The sequence below is a fragment of the Mus caroli genome, chromosome 2, assembly GCF_900094665.2.
Source record: "Mus caroli chromosome 2, CAROLI_EIJ_v1.1, whole genome shotgun sequence".
NCBI classification, from domain to species: Eukaryota; Metazoa; Chordata; class Mammalia; order Rodentia; family Muridae; genus Mus; species Mus caroli.
In genome coordinates this window covers 37,169,427-37,188,523 of record NC_034571.1, presented here as the reverse complement: position 1 = coordinate 37,188,523, position 19,097 = coordinate 37,169,427, and the positions used below count along the sequence as shown (strand labels likewise).

The 19,097-nt window shown below is 35.9% G+C and overlaps 1 protein-coding gene across 3 annotated transcripts in view; it reads left to right on the top strand.

Annotated features, from left to right (window-relative positions):
* Nucleotides 1-19,097, top strand: part of Lrp1b (LDL receptor related protein 1B) — a 1,970,757-nt gene that overhangs the window by 1,102,857 nt on the left and 848,803 nt on the right. For all 3 annotated transcript variants that reach the window (XM_029472167.1, XM_021181392.2, XM_029472172.1), the window contains exons 9-11: nucleotides 910-1,081; nucleotides 5,431-5,574; nucleotides 8,927-9,163. In XM_029472167.1, coding sequence (XP_029328027.1) covers nucleotides 910-1,081; nucleotides 5,431-5,574; nucleotides 8,927-9,163 — 553 coding nt within the window. The remainder of the gene's footprint in view (nucleotides 1-909; nucleotides 1,082-5,430; nucleotides 5,575-8,926; nucleotides 9,164-19,097) is intronic.

Here is a 19,097-nt window from a genome sequence, read left to right as displayed (position 1 = left end):
TCTGTCTAGAAACTTGTCCATTTCATCCAGGATCTCCAGTTTTGTTGAGTATAGCCTTTTGTAGAAGGATCTGATGGTGTTTTGGATTTCTTCAGGGTCTGTTGTTATGTCTCCCTTTTCATTTCTGATTTTGTTAATAGCTGCTTGTTGGGTCTTTCAGAGGGCAATTATAATAGGTCCCTTTTTGTGAGCACTCCATAGCCTTAGTAATAGTGTCAGGCCTTGGGGCCTCCCCTTGAGCTGGATCCCACTTTGGGCCGTTACTGAACCTCCTTTTCCTCAGGCTCTTCTCCATTTTTGTCCCTGCAGTTCTTTCAGATAGAAACAATTATGGGTAAGAATTTTTGACTGTCAGATGGCAACCCCATCCCTTCATTTCTTACACTATATAAAACATTAATCTAATCATAACTTAAGATGAAATGTGACTTTAAATTTATGAAACAAATATTTAAAGTTGTTTTCTTCTTAGACCATTAATGGAAACAACTCAGATTTTGCAGTGATTATATATCTATGATTATATGGGCAAGCAGTCCATAAAATATCTCAAATTATATTAATTATATAATTTTAATTATATTAATTCTGATATAGCATATTAGTGAATACATTTCTAGGTCTGGTTCTTGCTATCCCTGAATGGAAACTATAAAACACACATTCCTTATGAAACATGAATATAATCATTCCCATGCATATAAAACTATTTTATCTACTACTGTATAATATCTTATTCCTCAGTTAAAAGAACAGAAATTATTAGACTGTTTCTTTGAGAATATAAATGATGATATCATTCTGACTCTGACAGTCTTCAGACTGTCAGACTACTTGCAAAGGTAGTTTTTCGTTCATATTAGAAACAGGGTAATTAAAAGTCAAAACTATATTTTATGCTCTTTGCAGGTTAAACATCTCTATGGCATAACTGTATTTGAAGATTATTTATATGCAACCAGTTCTGATAACTTCAATATCATACGAATAAACAGATTTAATGGCACTGATATTCACTCAATAATTAAAATGGAGAGTGCTCGAGGAATCCGAACCTATCAGAAGAGAGCACAGCCAACAGGTAAGCCACAGGGGCTCTTTAAAAGTCTTCGTAACAGCAGCTTAAATGGGAACATAGTCCTTGTGCTTCGGTGCGGTGTTAAGGAGGGTATCATAAATTCTCTGTTTGACAGGAGAAATGTGCATGTCTGCTTGATAGAATAGAATAGAGCTCACTTCTCAAGTCTAAATGATAAACTGCTCGGCTCCTATCAAATCATTTCTACAACCATGGGATTGAAATGATGGCTAGATTTAGTCTCAGGAAGCAACTTTCCATCGTGATGTATGTACACAGAGAGCTCAAAGACTACAGCTTACTTTTGAATTTTATTATCATTTTCTGCGGTCAAATTTTAAACCGGGCTATTTGCTGTGACACTTGCCTGATAGTCACTAGTCATAATTTGAGATCTGTTGATTTAATATCCCAATTGCTTTATATTTTTGCAAACGTGTTCCTTTGAAAAATAAAACTAACTGCAGTAGTTTTGTTTCTTAAGAGCAGAAAATAATTATATTTTATAGTAGGTTAATAATGCTGTTTAGCAGCTCAATGTAATTCTAGTTATGTAGCATTATTAAAGCAAAATTTCAATCCTCAAGTTTCTGTCATTTTTCTATAATTATCCCTGAAATTAAAACTGACCTAGAATTATTTAAATATCAATGTCTATTTACCCAAGACGCTGAAGGTCTTTATCAAATTCAATTTTGAACTTTTCAGATAAATTTATTCAATTTTGATATTAGGCTTTTTGAATTTGCTAATTATACATGAGCAATTACTATGCACCAGGATTTATTCTACATACTGGGACTATACTGGTAAACAAAACATAAAGGTTTTTTTCTGCATATATGAAATTTAAGTCCTAACACAAAAACAGTATGTACATTATTTATTTCAATAGATAATAACTACTTTGGAAGAGAGAAGTAGATGAAAAAGAGCCGAAGCCTCTAAGATGGAGAGTTTGCAATGTTTTTTCTTGAACATGCAAAAGAAGGTTCTTTAAATAAAACCATTGAGAAATTGAATAGGAGAAGCACGATTATCTGTGGATTGAGAAGGTTTCAGAGATATGTGGAGCCTCCAAGTCATGAGTGAAGAGCATTTCTAGACTGCTATGGAACATCCAGAAAGCTTGTACAGTTGAAGCAAAATGACTAAGGAAAAGAGAAAGGAAACAAAGAGAAATTATAGAAAATATGGCAAGTAGAACCCTGTAGGTTATTATAAAGTCTCCCCCCTCCCCCTTTTATTCCCCCGAGACAGGGTTTCTCTGTATAGCCTGGCTGTCCTGGAACTCACTTTGTAGACCAGGCTGGCCTCGAACTCAGAAATCTGCCTGCCTCTGCCTCCCAAGTGCTGGGATTAAAGGCGTGCACCACCACTGCCCGGCTTTCTTATTTATTTATTTATTTTCACAAAGTAGAAATCATAAGCTCGTTCAGCAGAGTGTCATGGGTTGTACAGCATTTATGAACAATCCACGGATAAATGGAACTGACAATAGGCTGTGGTAGGGAATGACAGCCGGTTAGAGAAGATGGTGGACTGTTCCAGGATAGTAGTAGCAAAACTAAAGTGCCAAGGACCAGTGTCAGCTTGGACAGAGGTTCCTGAGAGAAGTAGTGTTTGGCAGCAGTAAAAACAAAGGACTCAAAGTCAAATAGTGGGTTCAAGCTGGCAGCCTATGTTCTGCTTGAGACAGCTTTCCAGCTTGCTTTCTCTTTGTTCTGTTTTCTTCCCCTCTCTCTTATTCTCTCCCCTCCCCACCCCGTACCTCCCCACCCGCCCTCACCCCTTGCAGTCATTCATTCTAGGTTCCTTTTGATTATCCTAGGAATCAACATCCCTTGATAGGACCCTAGCCCCTTAATTCCTAGGAGACAGCAAGCACACATTTTCTTTTAATGTGGCAAAAAAAATGGAGATCTGCCTTCCTCTGTTAAATACAGACAATAAGATAGTTAGCTGGGTAGGAAGCATCCTGAAATTTACCATTTCTACCACACCTGGGCCTGGGCACCCTGTGTCTCAAGCTGCTGCTGAACTCAGGAATCTGCTTGCCTTTTATCTTCCTGAGAAGCCAGCTCATTAATGTAGCATTACATTCCTTTAGATTTGTAGCATAATGTTCCTTTAGATTTGTGAAGCCCTACATATAATTGATATGGCATCCTTATTTTTCCATAGTTAAGAAATTATATCATTTCAAATTTATCTTTTTAGAGTTCTTTCCCACAGCCTTAATGGCTCACCTGAAGGTCCTGATTACCATTTTGTTGAGACATTAGCCACACCTTCACCTCCCAGACTCCTGCTATCTCTGTTTATCTTGGAGTCATTATCATTAATATGGAGGATTTTCCTTGAAGGAGGAATTTAAAATATGTTTGTTATACATCAAGCCTTAAGGTCACAGCAGCCATGGATACTCATGAAGGCCCACACCTACTTGTCCTGTCCCAGGGTAAAAACCATGTCAGTCTGTCCCCCCAAAGGCCATGCTGGACCTGACAAAGAAGTAGAAGTCAAATTTAGAATCTTTATGAACATGTAGCCAATAAGATTTCCTGGATGGGATTTAAAAAGTAAGGAGTCAAGAATAATGGTAACTGTTTTGTTAAAAGAAATTGAAACAGCATAGTTTGGAAAAGATGAAACAGAAAACAAATTAGAGGTAAAGACATAATTCATTCTTTTAGTTTATTTCCAATGTCTATTGTCAATCCAAATGTAGATTTATGGATATACAAGACTGTGTATTCAAGTTCAATGGGAGAATCCAGGATGGAACTAGCAGTTTTAGTGTGATTGACATATAGGTAATTTTTCTCACCATAGCTAAAGCTGAGGATGCCAAGGAAGTAAATTTATGTGGAGTAGACTTTCAAATATTGGAACACACCACCAGTAAATCAGAAAGAACAGAGTAGTCAAATGATGACATCAAAATAGAGTTCACAAAATCTCACTGGCCTTTGGACTTGATGTGTGAAGCTTATTGGTCTCTGACAGGGACATTTGGATGGTGATGTAAAGATGTGATTGGAATGGGCTTGAAGGAGATGGAAGGAAAGGAGAAGGAGAAAATGAGCTACGACCACAGAGAACTGTGCACCTTAGGTGAACCCATGCAATGAGAAGCTGTTTCTTTTTCCAGGATGCATAAGTACTCTCTCTCTCTCTCTCTCACACACACACACACACACACACACACACAAACTCTTAGGCAATAAGGAAAGAAAAGTGGTAATGAGAAGGAAAAGAGACATGCTGGTGATGAAAGGATGCTTTATCTGCTCAAGCTCCTTCAGAAGCCTGAAGACATTACTCAGCAGCAGCAGCATTCACCAAATGAGCAGTCCAGTCCACTCATTTTTTTCCCCCAGAAAAATGACTTATAGAGATGGAAGAAAGCATAAGTAAAGTAGTGTGGCTCTAAAATAAATTTGTCATAATTTTCTCACTTTCAATTAAGAGGTGATTAAAAGAATAATCCTAAGACTATAAAGACTTTCACTGACCCAGTTTCAACTTTACTTCTTTTGAGCATGTTCTTTCTTATTAAATGGTCCCATTTCAATTTTGCTTCTCTCTCGTCCTCAGCATTTGTTGTTGTTGTTGTTGTTGTTTTTTCGAGTCAGGGTTTCTCTGTCCTGGAACTCACTTTGTAGACCATCCTGGCCTCGAACTCAGAAATCCACCTGCCTCTGCCTCCCGAGTGCTGGGATTAAAGGTATTAAAGGACGTGCTACCACGTCCGGCAGTCCTCAGCATTCATAAAGCATCACTCCATGCCATAATGTTCTTCTTTAAATTCAACCTCTTTCTACTGCTACAGCAGCACACACACACTTTGCCTATTAGCAGGGTTCTCACAATAACAATGGATTCAGATATTAAAAACATATGTTGTAGCTTAGCACATATTATCATTTCAGATATTAGCTAAGCCCTGTCTCTCCCAGTGCAGAGTTCATTAGCTACTGGTGGCAGAGAAAAATCTTTGCTCACATTCCTACACTGGATTATTTTTCTGTAACCTTTTATGATTTTTTTACAATTTTTTTGCTTTCATTTTAAATATCATTTATCCAAGTACCCAAAGCGGGCTTCCAAAGAGACAAAACAATTTAATTTTATTTACATTTATACGAACACATTAAATTAATGTTTCTTAGGTTTAAAATATATCTAAGGAAGATTTTATCAATCCCCTTCATCTTCTATTGAGTCTGATATTTTCCATGTGATTACAGTATTCAATAGTGCGGTATATAACATTCTACTAAGATTCCATGCCCTTACACTGGGAAGTTTGTACATAATTACCTTGTCTTGTTTTCTCTCTGCTGTAGTGAGAAGCCATGCCTGCGAAGTGGATGCATATGGAATGCCAGGGGGATGTTCACACATCTGTCTGCTCAGCAGCAGTTATAAGACACGGACCTGTCGCTGCAGGACTGGCTTCAACATGGGGAGCGATGGCAGGTCATGCAAAAGTATGTTGTTAAAGCAAACATTTTGCCAGTAGGCAACCTTTCAGATAGTTTTTTTTTTTTTTAAATTAATTAGCAGCATCAACATCAATCAGAACAAGGGACTGCCTACAGTTGCTTTCTAAACATTTTCCCGTCACGAAGTCAGGATTTACCTATCTTTTAAACAATGAGAATTAGAAGCTCATCAGGCTAAAAAGCTACCAAACTTGCTGACCTTACAAGAGCCTTCAAGGAAGATTTTAAGGAAAATGGTTCTTTAGTTTTGTAATATCCTGAGTGAGGTTCATGAAGTTAAGGTATACACAGGATTGGTTAGAAAAATCTTCTTAAGTGAAGAAAAACACACCTCAAAAAAGGTGTGTTGTTTGGTTGACACATTCACACACAGCAACGTAGTACCACTGGATGCACCAATGCACACTTTTAAGCAGCAACAACGGGACTGAGTTTCCCTCATTATTTCATGCTTCATTATCAATGTTAATCAAGTAGCAATCCTTTCAACAATTTATCAAAAAAAATCTCCAAAGCTTATATGCTATTAGAAATGCATTCATTTAACTTTTCCGATTTGGCACAGTACTTTAATAATTACTTTCAAACAAAGCATACAAGATTTTTAAAATAAGAAAATAAATAAATGACATATACTTTTCATTTGTGTTTCTAATTTTGTATTAAATGCTAGGAACATAAAGAAACAGGGTTTCAGGTTCCTGAGCCTGTCTGAATAATTGAGGTCCTGGATCTGAGACCTCCAGACTGGAGAAGCAGAATGTGTCTGTATGTTTGTGTAGCATAACTAAATGGACTATTGCCCTTGAGAAATGATAGCATATCATGGCAATGTGCAGTCAAATGAATGTATACATACAAAATACAAAAACACGTTTGGAGAAAATCCTGAGGTCATAGTTATATTTGATTGAATTTTAATTGACTCTGTCCTTTTTGGTGCTTAAGTATATACTATTTTTACTAAATAAAAATAGATTCAACATCAATTGATTCTTCTTATTTCAAATATTATAAATTTCCTTTAGCATAACCAAGCACCTGGTGTTGTCAAAAAGCCAGGGCAACAGCAGTCCACAGAAGGGAATGTTAAATGTGAAAACACAGCATTTTAGCTGAGGTCAGGGTGTTACAAGTTCCAGAATGACCTCCTGTAGGACATCATTCCAATTCACATGGAAGCACCCTGTCTTTTTCCATGGTTATCTCTAAGGGGACATGGCCTGGAGGATAGTATACTATTAGATGTTTATCCACAGAAATTACAAACATACCTTTTTCCTATTTTTTAAATTAGAATGGACTCAGGAAATTTATACCATAACTCAGGCCATGTCATTGTCTGATGTGAAATTTACAATTCAGTTGTTATTACACATATAATACACACACAGAGAGAGAGAGAGAGAGAGAGAGAGAGAGAGAGAGACACACATTCACACACACACACATTCACAAAAATAAGATAAGCATAAAGAAATATCAAAATAAGATTGAACAAAAAATAAATACAATTCTTACAATTTTTAAAGATCACATACAGGCATCTGTTAACAGTAATAGTCCAGGTTTACCTCCTGATAACTGACAATTCATTAAAAATCTAAATTAAAATATGCCATGATAGATACCTCACACTATTGTCACTATAATAGAGTATTATATTAGCATTAAAAAGAATGTTTTTGAAGATATTTTAATGACGTAACCAAACATAACTAAACATAATAAACATAACTAAATTTGATGTTGCTAAATGTTGAAAAATAAGCAAACATAATATTTCTCTAAAATCCTTTTACAATTTCAAGAAATATTCCCAAATGAAGTGATACTACTTTTCAATCACATAAAATATAATTTATAATTAATGTACTTTTGAAATAAGATAGGCATGAATAGGTGTGAGAGCAGACATTTGTTTGTAAACATATTTTATCTTATAATTGGCATAATTACATCTAATGAAATGTGTGCAATAGCAGAGAGATAGAAAATCTTTTCTCAGGGTTAAGATAAAACCATAAAGTCAATATATAAAGTTTATTTTCTGTGTTGATTCACTATGGTAAGATTTACATTATTCCCATTACATTGTAAAATGATTTTTTTATCATAACACTGAGAGAAGATTTTCTTTTTAATGGTTTTACAATGTAATGGAGATAATGTAAGGCTTAACATAGTATAGAAAGTGGAAGTTGAGTGTATCCAGCAGGTGCTATGGATCTATTGCCTTGGTATTGAATCATTGCCTGTTGGACTTGAACACTGGTGAAATTTTCTCAGCTCAGATAGTTCAAAAAAGTTAGGAAGATTTGTAATGTTCCTCCTGACCTATAATAGCAGTGAACACCTACAGGAGTTTATAGCATTGCAGGTCAAATAGTGAACTCCAGGGCTACAGCCTTGGAAAGATTTTACCAATACAAGAAAAGGAGAAAGAGGAGGGGCTGAAATGCTTCTTTTCGGGTGATGCAGTCTTAAATTACCCATGCTTTTTGCAAAAGAAAGAAAGAAAGAAAGAAAGAAAGAAAGAAGGGAGGGAGGGAGGGAGGGAGGGAGGGAGGAAAAGAAAGGGAGAAAAGAAAACACAAAAGGAGTGAAAAAGAAAAAGAAAGGCTATCCTGATTTGTATCATAGTAAATATGGAGGCTGCTTTTGTTTGCTTAGAGATTTTTTTTTTTGATTGTTTGCTTTTAATGCTGTGTTATACATCAGATTTACTGGCAGACAGTGTCAGCCTCTGACATAACAATTAAGCTGTGAAGTAAACTGATGCTATCAGCTGGCACTAATTCATTTCTCATAAGAACTAGTCACCTGTTTGGACAGCAGAACACAGTAGCGATCATGTCCCTGATACCCAGTGAATCTTTTGTTAGTCACAGTCTGTATATGGCAACTCCAGACTGCAGCGTTTTAATTGGCCTGAAGTTTGCAGCAGTGTCAAATGTAATGAGTGCAATAGATAGTATCTTCAGAGAGCATTACCTCAATTGTAATGAATTATACAATTAAATGTACCGGATATTTTAATAAATTTCCATTTCACAAGTTACAAGTTATTCAATGATCTGTCATGTTTTTGCTTTACAGGCAGAAGAATAATTAACTAAATATAACCCATTCAGTGAAGTAATTCCTGTTTTAATTAAAGTAATGCAATTAGCTGGCCTTCTTACATCAAGATCCGTTTGGCATGTTTTGGAGTTTAATTTCTAGTATTGAATTTTAAGAAAGCCTAATTGTGCCAGTTAATTAAACAGTGGCATTCTGCAGTGTAAAGAAGCTTAGTCCACATGGGTTGTTTATGTTTGTAATCTTTCTTCTGCAGGGCCAAAGAATGAATTGTTCCTCTTTTATGGGAAAGGACGCCCAGGAATTGTTAGAGGAATGGACTTGAATACCAAAATAGCTGATGAATGCATGATCCCCATAGAAAATCTGGTAAACCCTCGTGCTTTAGATTTTCACGCAGAAGCTAATTATATCTACTTTGCTGACACGACCAGTTTCTTAATTGGCCGGCAGAAGATAGATGGCACAGAGAGAGAAACCATCCTGAAAGATGGTAAGTGACACTGTGTGCCATTCTCATCAGAGTGCTCAGAGATGAAGGCCTTAAAAAGGCTACATCCATTGTGTTTCATTATGTCAAGCAGATTCCCTATTCTCCTTCTTTATCTAAAAATATTTTATAATTTTATCAGCTCAATGACATTAATTTCCACAGGTTTCTCATTCCTGTATGCTAATACTTCATTGAAAGACTGAACTTGAACTGTCTACTGCATTTGTAGCACTTCAGGAAGTAAATGGTGATATTATTCACCTTTTGGTAAAATGTGGAACTACAAGGATGCCTTTATTGACTTGATAGAATATAAGGATATCAAACAATTCTGTAGTATTTGCTCCTCATTAGAAAAATGTTTATCTCAATGAAAGTGTACCTTTTGCTATCAAATTCTAGCACACTGTTTCTTCTTCTATCAACTAAAATGGAATTGCATAGGCTTTCTCTTGAAGGTGTAAATACCTTTAAAGAAACTTAAACCCTTAAACTTACTTTAATTTCCAAGAAAAATATTGTAGTAAATATAATACGTTGTAAGGCTCATGTGCATGTGTTTTGCTTAAACCAGTATAAAATTATCTTAGGAACAGTCAATACAATAATAAAGTAACATTAGCAAAAGTAGAAAATATACCATCAAAATAAACCAACAGATGATGGAGCAACATCCTACCATAATTATGGATCTCATTTTCCTCATATGTAAAGACTATTTGCTTCTGTAATAGCTTAGAAATCTCTGAATCAAGAGCCATTTGCTGGATATTATGAAAGACAGCTTGCTAGCCTATCCTATGAGTTAAAAGTTAAAATAAATTTTAAAAATTGGCTACCTTTATGGACTATATGATAAGCATCTGGAAATTTAAAGCACTGCAATATTTGATTAATAAAATACAAATTACCTCCAAGAAACATGAGAACTTTCTAGGCAATAGGATCAATCTTAGTCTACAGGGAGTGGCAGACACCTTGACATGAACATTACCTGAGACTCTTTAGTTATTATCTCATTTATGAGCTACATCTTAATGAGGAGATACTAAAGCAGAGAAGACATGTTTATTCTGCCCAGAAGTCCATGGAAAAATACAGAAATAGAATCTATACCCTCAATGGATCACTATTTTGGAAGTTTAATTTTCAGATAATAGTGACAAAAGATTTTTGTAACTTAGAAATCAGTATGATGAAAACCCAAATTCTCAATAATATAATTCAGAAGTATTTCCCATAGAAGATAAAATGTGAATAAAGTCATATTTTAGGGAGACCCATCCTGTGGTCAGGTATACAAGGAGCCAGAGAACATAAGACTTAAAAGAGAGCTTAGAGCTCTTCCATGGATCTGTGAAATGAAACATGAGCTTCATGGGAAGATGACTCACTCAACTCAGCTACATTTCAAATGAAATTAGTAGTGATAGAACACTCACACTCTGAGAGATGCAAATGAAATTTTAAAATGAAATATGTGCCAGTTTCTGACATTTTAAAAATAGCTTACTGATTAAAAAAAAAATACGTCACCAAGATTTTGTATGCATGGAGGTTCTAATTAAACATTTTGCTGTCAGTGACTCTGGCAGAAATTTTGTCTTGCTACTTATCTCTGAAGTAGAATCCCAGAATTTGGGACAATGAATTTGGACATTCTTGCCCAGCAAATTGTTTAGACTATTCTGCTTTCAAAAGATTCTTTTATGAGTCATGAAAATATAACAGAGAGGATCTTGGTTTCCTTTGGAAAAGTTTCAGTTCTCTTTGATAATCTTACTTTTGATAACGTTATCTTATCAGTGAGATTAGTGCTTCTTCACGTAACAAAAGAGAAAGGAAACCATTGCCACTGGACTATCTGAATTATCTCTCTTTGCTTCATAGTTTACAGCTGTGAAACCCTGCTGCAACACTTACAGCTGAAAAATACTTAACAGTCATATTCTTAGAAAACACAAACAGCTTGGTTTTGGTTTCAGTCAAGGTTGTATATTTTCTTTAAAAAAAAAAAACTTGCTATAAAGTAATATTGACATGAGAAAATGTAAAGTTACATTGGAAATCAAATTGTTTCTGAGTGTTGTAGCCTGGTTGGCAGTTGTGGTCTTTGAGAACTTGGGCTACATGTTTTCATGTCCCACATGCTTTTAATGTTTCTGTGGAAGGATCATCTATTGTTTGGACTCAATGCCTTTCAGCAGTGATTTGATGCTTTCTCTTGAAGCTTATAACACACTTTCTTAGTTTGGATGCTTAATGTTTTAGCTGTGATATAGTATGGTCATTTTCCTTTCTGGTCTTTATTTCTATATGCCTCTTGATTTTTAAATGAATTTTCTTTCACTTGATTGGAATTTTCTTCTGATAATATTTCTGAAATATTTTACATACTATTGTATGCAATTCTGCTTTTCTTATCCCTGTAGTTTGCATATTTGATTCTTTCAAGCTGTCCTAAACATCTTGGTTGTCCTAAACACACACACACACACACACACACACACACACACACACACACACACACGCGCGCGCACACGCGCACGCGCACACGCGCACACGCGCACGCGCACGCGCACACGCACACGCACACACACACACAATTATTACTATTATTGTTGTTATTGAATTTTGGTAGTTTATGTTGTAGTAGGAATAAGGTGCCAATTTTCCCTGTAAGACTGCTGTTCAGGGCATTACATTCTATCTTCCTTTGCCTACTGTAATAGCAATCACTATCCAGAAATTGATATATAAAAACAGACTAGTGCTTAAATACAATTATCATTTTTTAAACATGATTTATTTAGTGAATAGAGGAACAATAAATCACTATATACTAATATTTTAACAACTGAGAGGGGGTGTAATATTGCATATAGTTTTTGCTACCCCACCTTAAGCTCTAGGCACACCACAATACCAGCCCCAGCCAAGTTCCCTTGGATCCACAGATGAAACACTCACACACACACACACACACACACACACACACACACACACACTTAATTTTCAACCTGCCTTTTTGTACAATTGCTGGGTGCTTCTAATCTCCCACGGCTACCACACCCTACTCAATACTCTTAGGTCAGCATCCTAAATATGCCCTCAATTTTACTTGTTCATTTACCTTCTTCTTGTTCAGCAACCCAAAACCTGCCCTCAGTTTTAGTTGCCTTTTTAAAGTCTGGCATGGGGAAATGGCCTATGGTCACTCTGCCTGAGATCTCATAAGGCTGGTTACCTTTTCTCCCTCTGTATTAGTTAGGGTTTTACTGCTGTGAACAGACACCATGACCAAGGCAAGTCTTATGAAAAAACAACATTTAATTGGGGCTGGCTTACAGGTTCAGAGGTTCAGTCCATTATCATCAAGGTAGGGGAGGCAGTATCCAGGCAAGCATGGCGCAGGAGGAGCTGAGAGTTCTATATCTTCATCCAAAGGCTGCAAGTGGAAGACTGACTTCCAGGCAACTAGGGTGAGGATCTTATGCCCGCACCCACAGTGACACACCCATTCCAACCAGGTCACACCTATTCCAACAAGGCCACACCTCCAGATGGTGCCAATCCCTGGTCCAAGGATATACAAACCATCACACCCTCCAAAGCTTGGTGAAAGTCCTCCTTGTTGCCCTGTGTCACTGAACCGGTAACAGAACCTTATAAGGGCATTCCAAGATACTAAACTCTGAAAAAAAAAAAAGAAAAACAAAACAAACTTTTGATTTACACTGTAGGGGGTGGTTCTAATGCTAATGTACTATTCCTTAATTATTTGTTGATCCATCAATAAAGATGCTAGCAGCCAATGAGCTGGGGAGAATAGGTGGGACTTCTGGGTTCCTGTAGGCAAGCAAGCAGATCTAGATGATCTGAGGTCTCTGGTTTGGCAAACCCTTCTATTCTCATCCTGAGAATGCTGAGCCACCAAAATATGGTGCTTGTCAACCTCTTACAGACAGTTCCATCTTAAAAGATCTGTGGAGGCTTCTATAAACCAATCTGTTATCTCCAACTGCAATCCTAGCCCTATGGAGGCTAAGGCAGAAGGATCACAAGTTTGATTTCAGTAAAAGCTATATAGTAAGACCTTGTAGTAAAATAAAAAATTGAAAACAGGAAGAATTTTTATTTATTTCTGAATATTAAATTTCTGGTTTGGTCAGAAGAATAGTAAAATACTTGGCAAATGCCAAAGAGTGTGTATATGTATTATGTGTGTATATGTGTGCATTTGTGTGTGTATTTGCAAGAGTGTGTATGTTTATCACCTGCCCTTCCTTTTAAAATATTTTTGATAGAGTTTTATTGTGATAGCTAAGCTGTACTTGAACTCGTTTTGTAGCACAGGAGATCTTTATCTTGTCAACCTCTGCCTCAGCCTTTTGAGAAGCCGGAAAATATGATTTTAGTAGCAGTCTCAGGGATAAACAAAATTTCAAGTAGTATAATTTTTCATAATTTTTTAAGGTAGAAATTTTCATCATAAACTAAAACAGGAGAAACCAATTGCTTAATTGTTTCTATATTATGTAGTTCCTATTTGAAACTTTACTTAGGATTATCATGCCTATGGGAGTATGGTTATAAAGTTAATAACTGTACTATAGGTTACTTAATAGAAAATGTTCAGTTAAAATAATAGTCTCACCAATCAGTCTTACAAGCTCACAATGTGGGAGTGGCTAATATCCATAATAAAAGAGAAAAGTTACCATGAAGATAACCATTAGAAAAGAATTTGAGGGAATACTTGTTAGTCATGTGTGTGTATGCTGAACACCTTGACTCTGACATAACTAAACAGATAATATTTTTATCTTCAAGCATAATTGTTAAGATCAATAACCTCTTCTGCCCAGGCAAAAATTTAATCAACTCCAGATGTATTTTTACTCACACCTAGACAAAAACCAACAAACCAAATAACAAAAGCAGACTTTGCAACCATTTTAAGCCACAATGCTACCTTGGTTTGGTGTCTAGAATACATGATATATACAAGTGTGAAAACCCAAGTCTAATGCATTAACAAGGTTGCTCTGTGCTCCATCTGTGTGACTTTCTGAGGAGACGGCATTGCTAACAGATTTAATTCCTTTCGTTTCTTCTTGTAGTAAATATTTAATCTCAATCTGGGGCTTCTACCCTACCTTTGATAGTTCAGTTCCTGGATAAAAGACATATAACTTTTATTATTTACAATAAGCCTTAATCAGCACCAGAGTTGAGCAGATATTAGATATATGATATTAGAACCTACTTGCCTATCAATAACTCTGAGTAATTGCTTACTGTGTTTCATCTGGTCTGTTCTTTACACTGATTGCTCACCCTTCATGCCTATGCTTTCTTGACTGCTAACACATGTCATCTTTCTCCTCTCTCTGTCTTCTTCTCTCTCCTCTCATGGTCTCTTCCAACTCCAAGCCTGGGAATCCAAAAGCCTGCCTATCTTATTTCCGTCCAGCTCTAGGCTGTAGGCATCATTATTTACCAATTAGAAATAACTTGGGGCCAAGGTCACATAGCATCACTTTGGTGTAGACTCTCTCATGTCTGGGGCAATCAGACAATGGGGAGCTTTACATAGCTTTATAATATATAGCAACAGACTGAAGCTCAATACCTAGTGCTCTGACTCTCATTTACTTCCATCATTGGCACTGTAGTCTTTTAACTTGATGTCTACTTTTTATATCTCTTCCTTTCTCAGCATTGGGAGGCAGTAGTAAGGAAATAGAAAAGGCTTTCTATGAGCTCATCAAATCATAAGCAGTCCCGTTTATGAGTCTAGGGTAGCTTTAAAATTAATTATATCAAAACTTTGCCAAATATTATAGGCCAAGCTTGTAATCTTAGCTGATATATTTTAGGGGCCACATGGAACAAAAATCACTGTCTTTAAAATGTAAAGAAATAAGAAAATGTAAAAATAAGACAAATCTGTATAAGGATCCATGATTCAGTGAAGAATGACACCAAGACTCAAATAGTATGTAAATGCAAAGAATGTTTTATTCTGCAAAAATCCAACATGCTGGGGCCTCCCCACGATAGAAAGACAATCAAGTGAGCTCATAGGCTAGATTTGAATCACATTGGTGTTCTGGGGTAGATTAGCTTTGTCTTATTCTATCTCTAGGCATTGAGGAACCATTACCAAGGTGTAGAGGCTGGATCCTGGGTTTTTATTTTTATTTATTTATTTATTTATTTATTTATTTATTTATTTATTTATTTATTTTTCTATTAGTAATTGACCTGCCTGGACTTGCGTGGACTTCCCCAAACTTGTCCAGTTCTTAGGCATAGTCGCCTAAACTGCCAATTTAAAGCCTGTCATGGAGTTATCCTAACCTTAACCTCATTTGATCCTTTTAAATGATATCTGTTAATTATGTATATGCTCAGACTCTTTCAGGGGCTTTACATCTAGATTTCTATACTTCTGCTTCCTTTGACCAAAGCAGGTGACACTCCATGCTTGTGACTCTTCATCAATGAATGTTCACCATTTTTGCTGGTATTTCTTGTTCCTTTCCAAACATTCAGCTAGTGTCCTGCTACAAGTAGGGAGCTTTGGCAGGGCAGTGAAGCATCCATCTCCCCTCTGGAACACAGGTCGTGACTTCCACCCTCTTTAACAGTGGCTCACCTTTAAGCCTTTTATCTTCTTGCTCCCTGGAGGTTTCCTATTCCTTTGCCAACTGCAGATAACTTTATTTCTGTATCCCTCACAAAGGGCTATTCTTTCTCCTGTCATAGTGAGTAGAAAGATCTTCTCACCCTTCCCTAGTGTTTCAGCTGTTTTTTTTTTTTTTTTTTTTTTTTTTTTTTTCTATATGAGTTGAGAGAGTCTGAAGGATAGATTGAGTTTCTTGTCTTTGAGACACTCAGGGGGTCCCTGGAAGGTTTCCTGTTCTACTTATAGTCTTTGTCTGTGAACTCAGTTGAAGGAATATTTTGTGCCTGGGGTTCTTAGAGACACTAAACTCACACATCAAACTACACTTACTTTCAACAATTCTTTCCTATTTTCGCTTTTAAAAATGTCTGCCAGAGAACACATTTCATGAGCCTTGATGATCCTGTCAAAGACCTGGGGCCCCTCCCATTGTACTGTGGATCCCTTTTTATTCAAAATCAAGGAATGTTGTGCTCTTGCAAAGTACTGGCATTCCCTTCTTTATGTGATTCACTGTTCTCTGTAGCTTCAGCATCTTGTGTATGAATGAGCTCTGAATGCCCATTCTTCAAATTCTCTAACACAGATGGAAAAAGCAAGGTTGACATATGTTTAAACTGTTTTCATCTCCTTCACCTTACCATTGTATGAAAACCCAGTTTATTCTTAATATATGATAACCCCTGGTGATGCTTTCCAACACTCAGAGTTTATACATTCAAGGCATTTGGTTAACACAAATATGTGTCATTTGCTTTCAATCAGCTTATTTGGTATCGCTTTGACAGAATAAGTAAAATTAGAATTAAGAGTTCTCACACTACAACAGGAAATGTTTTATATATTATATTATATTATATTATATTATATTATATTATATTATAAAAAATAGAATTCTGTTTTTCAAAGAGATGGTGCAAGATAGTATGGTTAAAAACTATTCCAAAATATGATGCCTATTTAGAATGAAAATGCACATTTTTGGTTTATAAAAATATTTATCCAGTACAAATCAACAAAGACGGTGAGTATGATGTCCATGTGAAAACAGCACTGTACGTTAGTATCTGTATCCTTGTTAAAAGAACTTGTTGGTCATCAAATGAGTTGATGAAGTGATGTAAGGGTAAGCAAGCAAGACAACAGTTTGCATTCCATATCCATGAAATTTCTGCAAAAATTATTCTTAACAAAAATTAAGCTTAGCATTGAAGACTCGAAAAGGGGTCCATCAGCATTCAGAAGTAGAGCAATCCCAATTTAGAATGCTGATGACAAGTACCTCCCAGAACAGAAACCACAGCTTGGAATTTCAATACTGTAATAAACTTGAAATAAAGTTGAGAGAGAAACCTCTCCTAAAAATGTGTTAATATTAATAGAAACAAGAAGAAATGGTATGGAAAGGCTTAAGGTAATCTTTAAAGCAGTTTAATAGTTAGGTGCATCCATTCAACACACATACCAGACATTAATTATACCTTCTAGAAGCACTCAGAGATGGAACTGGGATATTTCCCTTTCAGTTAATAAAAAATTCAGACTTTTACTTCCTAAATTATTTCTTATCCTAAATCTAAAGAACACAAAAATATAAAATTTAAGGGAAATTTTGTCTTATAATGTTAAGTTGTGGAACTTTTTAAAGGTAGGATAAAATTCAAAAAATGTTTATAAATGTAAATTCCCAAACTACATCTTTTCATGATAAAATAGATCATGAACAATGACAAATATTGAGGATTAACTAAACTAAAAGTATTCAGAATGGGCACAACAGAGAAAAAGTTATAGTATAGATAGATTATGATAGATAGTCTTAGAAAAACTTCAACAGGATTTGGTAGTGTGTTCCCACATGGGTAGTGTGTTCCAACAGAGAGCTCTTCAGTAGCTCATTAATTAAAGATTGATTTTGAAATAGGATCTCTAACTGAACTTGAAGTTCATACATTAGGTTTGGTTGGTTGGTCAGCAAACCTTAAACTTCACCTGTCTTTGCCTCACCAGTACTACAAATATAAGCATATACCACCATGCCTGGATTTTCAGAGAAAGTATTTTGATTTCTAGCAGATCTCTTCAACTTTGCTCATTGGATTTTTGTCAATTTAACACAAACTACAGTCACATTTAAACAGGAACACTCATGCCTATGTGGCTTTTTCATGATTAATGATTGATGTGGTTAGACTTAATCTGCTGTGTGTAGTGACTACACCTGGTCTTATGCTTCTGGCTTGCATAAGAATGCTAGTTGTATAAGTGTTGATAACAAGCCAGTGAACATAGTTGCATCATGGATTCCACTTCAGTACCTTCTTTAAGTTCCTGTCCTCTTTTCCCTTAAAGATGACATAGAATTGTAAGCAAATCGACTCCTTTATCCCAAAGTTGCTTTTAGTCAGAGTGGTTTATCACGTCAATGGTAAGCAAAATATTTCACCAACTTCTTGAATTATAAATTTCAAGATTACATCAAGTATTAGATAAAAACTATCAATCTGATGAAAGTAACCTTCTTCAGTTCTGCAATTTGGTTAAGCTTTTATAATTATTATGCCTTCAAGATGCAAGACTTCTCTCTCTCTCTCTCTCTCTCTCTCTCTCTCTCTCTCTCTCTCTCTGTATTTGCGTGTATTTATATAAGTCATTATATTTAACAGAGTGCTAGAGTGCTATTCATTAATATTCTGGACAGAGAAGGCAACCCCTCTGAGAAATATCATCCATCATTCCGTGATCATTATTTTCTTCTACTACATTTATTCTGTTTCCATTATTTTGTAAATTTCTTTTCCATCACAAATATTTAACAGGGTAGTAACTGATGTCTGGTGCTAGTGGTATAGGTATTTCTTTTCTTTTCATTTTCTTTTAACATCTTGTCATCTTTTCTGAAAAAAAAACACAATTGGGAAATTGATAAGACTGTACTTCAGGACATTCTGCAATTTTGTAGGTGGAATTTGGAATACAATGCAGATGTAGTACTAAGGGAGTGTAAGAACAGAATATGTTGAGAAAAATTATAAGAGAATTGTGTAGTAGTTAGTTTATCCTCTTGGTCTTATTTATAAGAAGTTAAAAGATTTAGAGAATAAAAAAGTGAAGGAAAAGTGAATGAATAAAAAGAACATTAACAACATAGGGCCACAAGCCTCTTCCGGTCAGAAAAGCACCAGGGTAGCTAGGGCGCAGGGTCAGCTGACACTCGCCAGCTACCCACAACACCCGCCA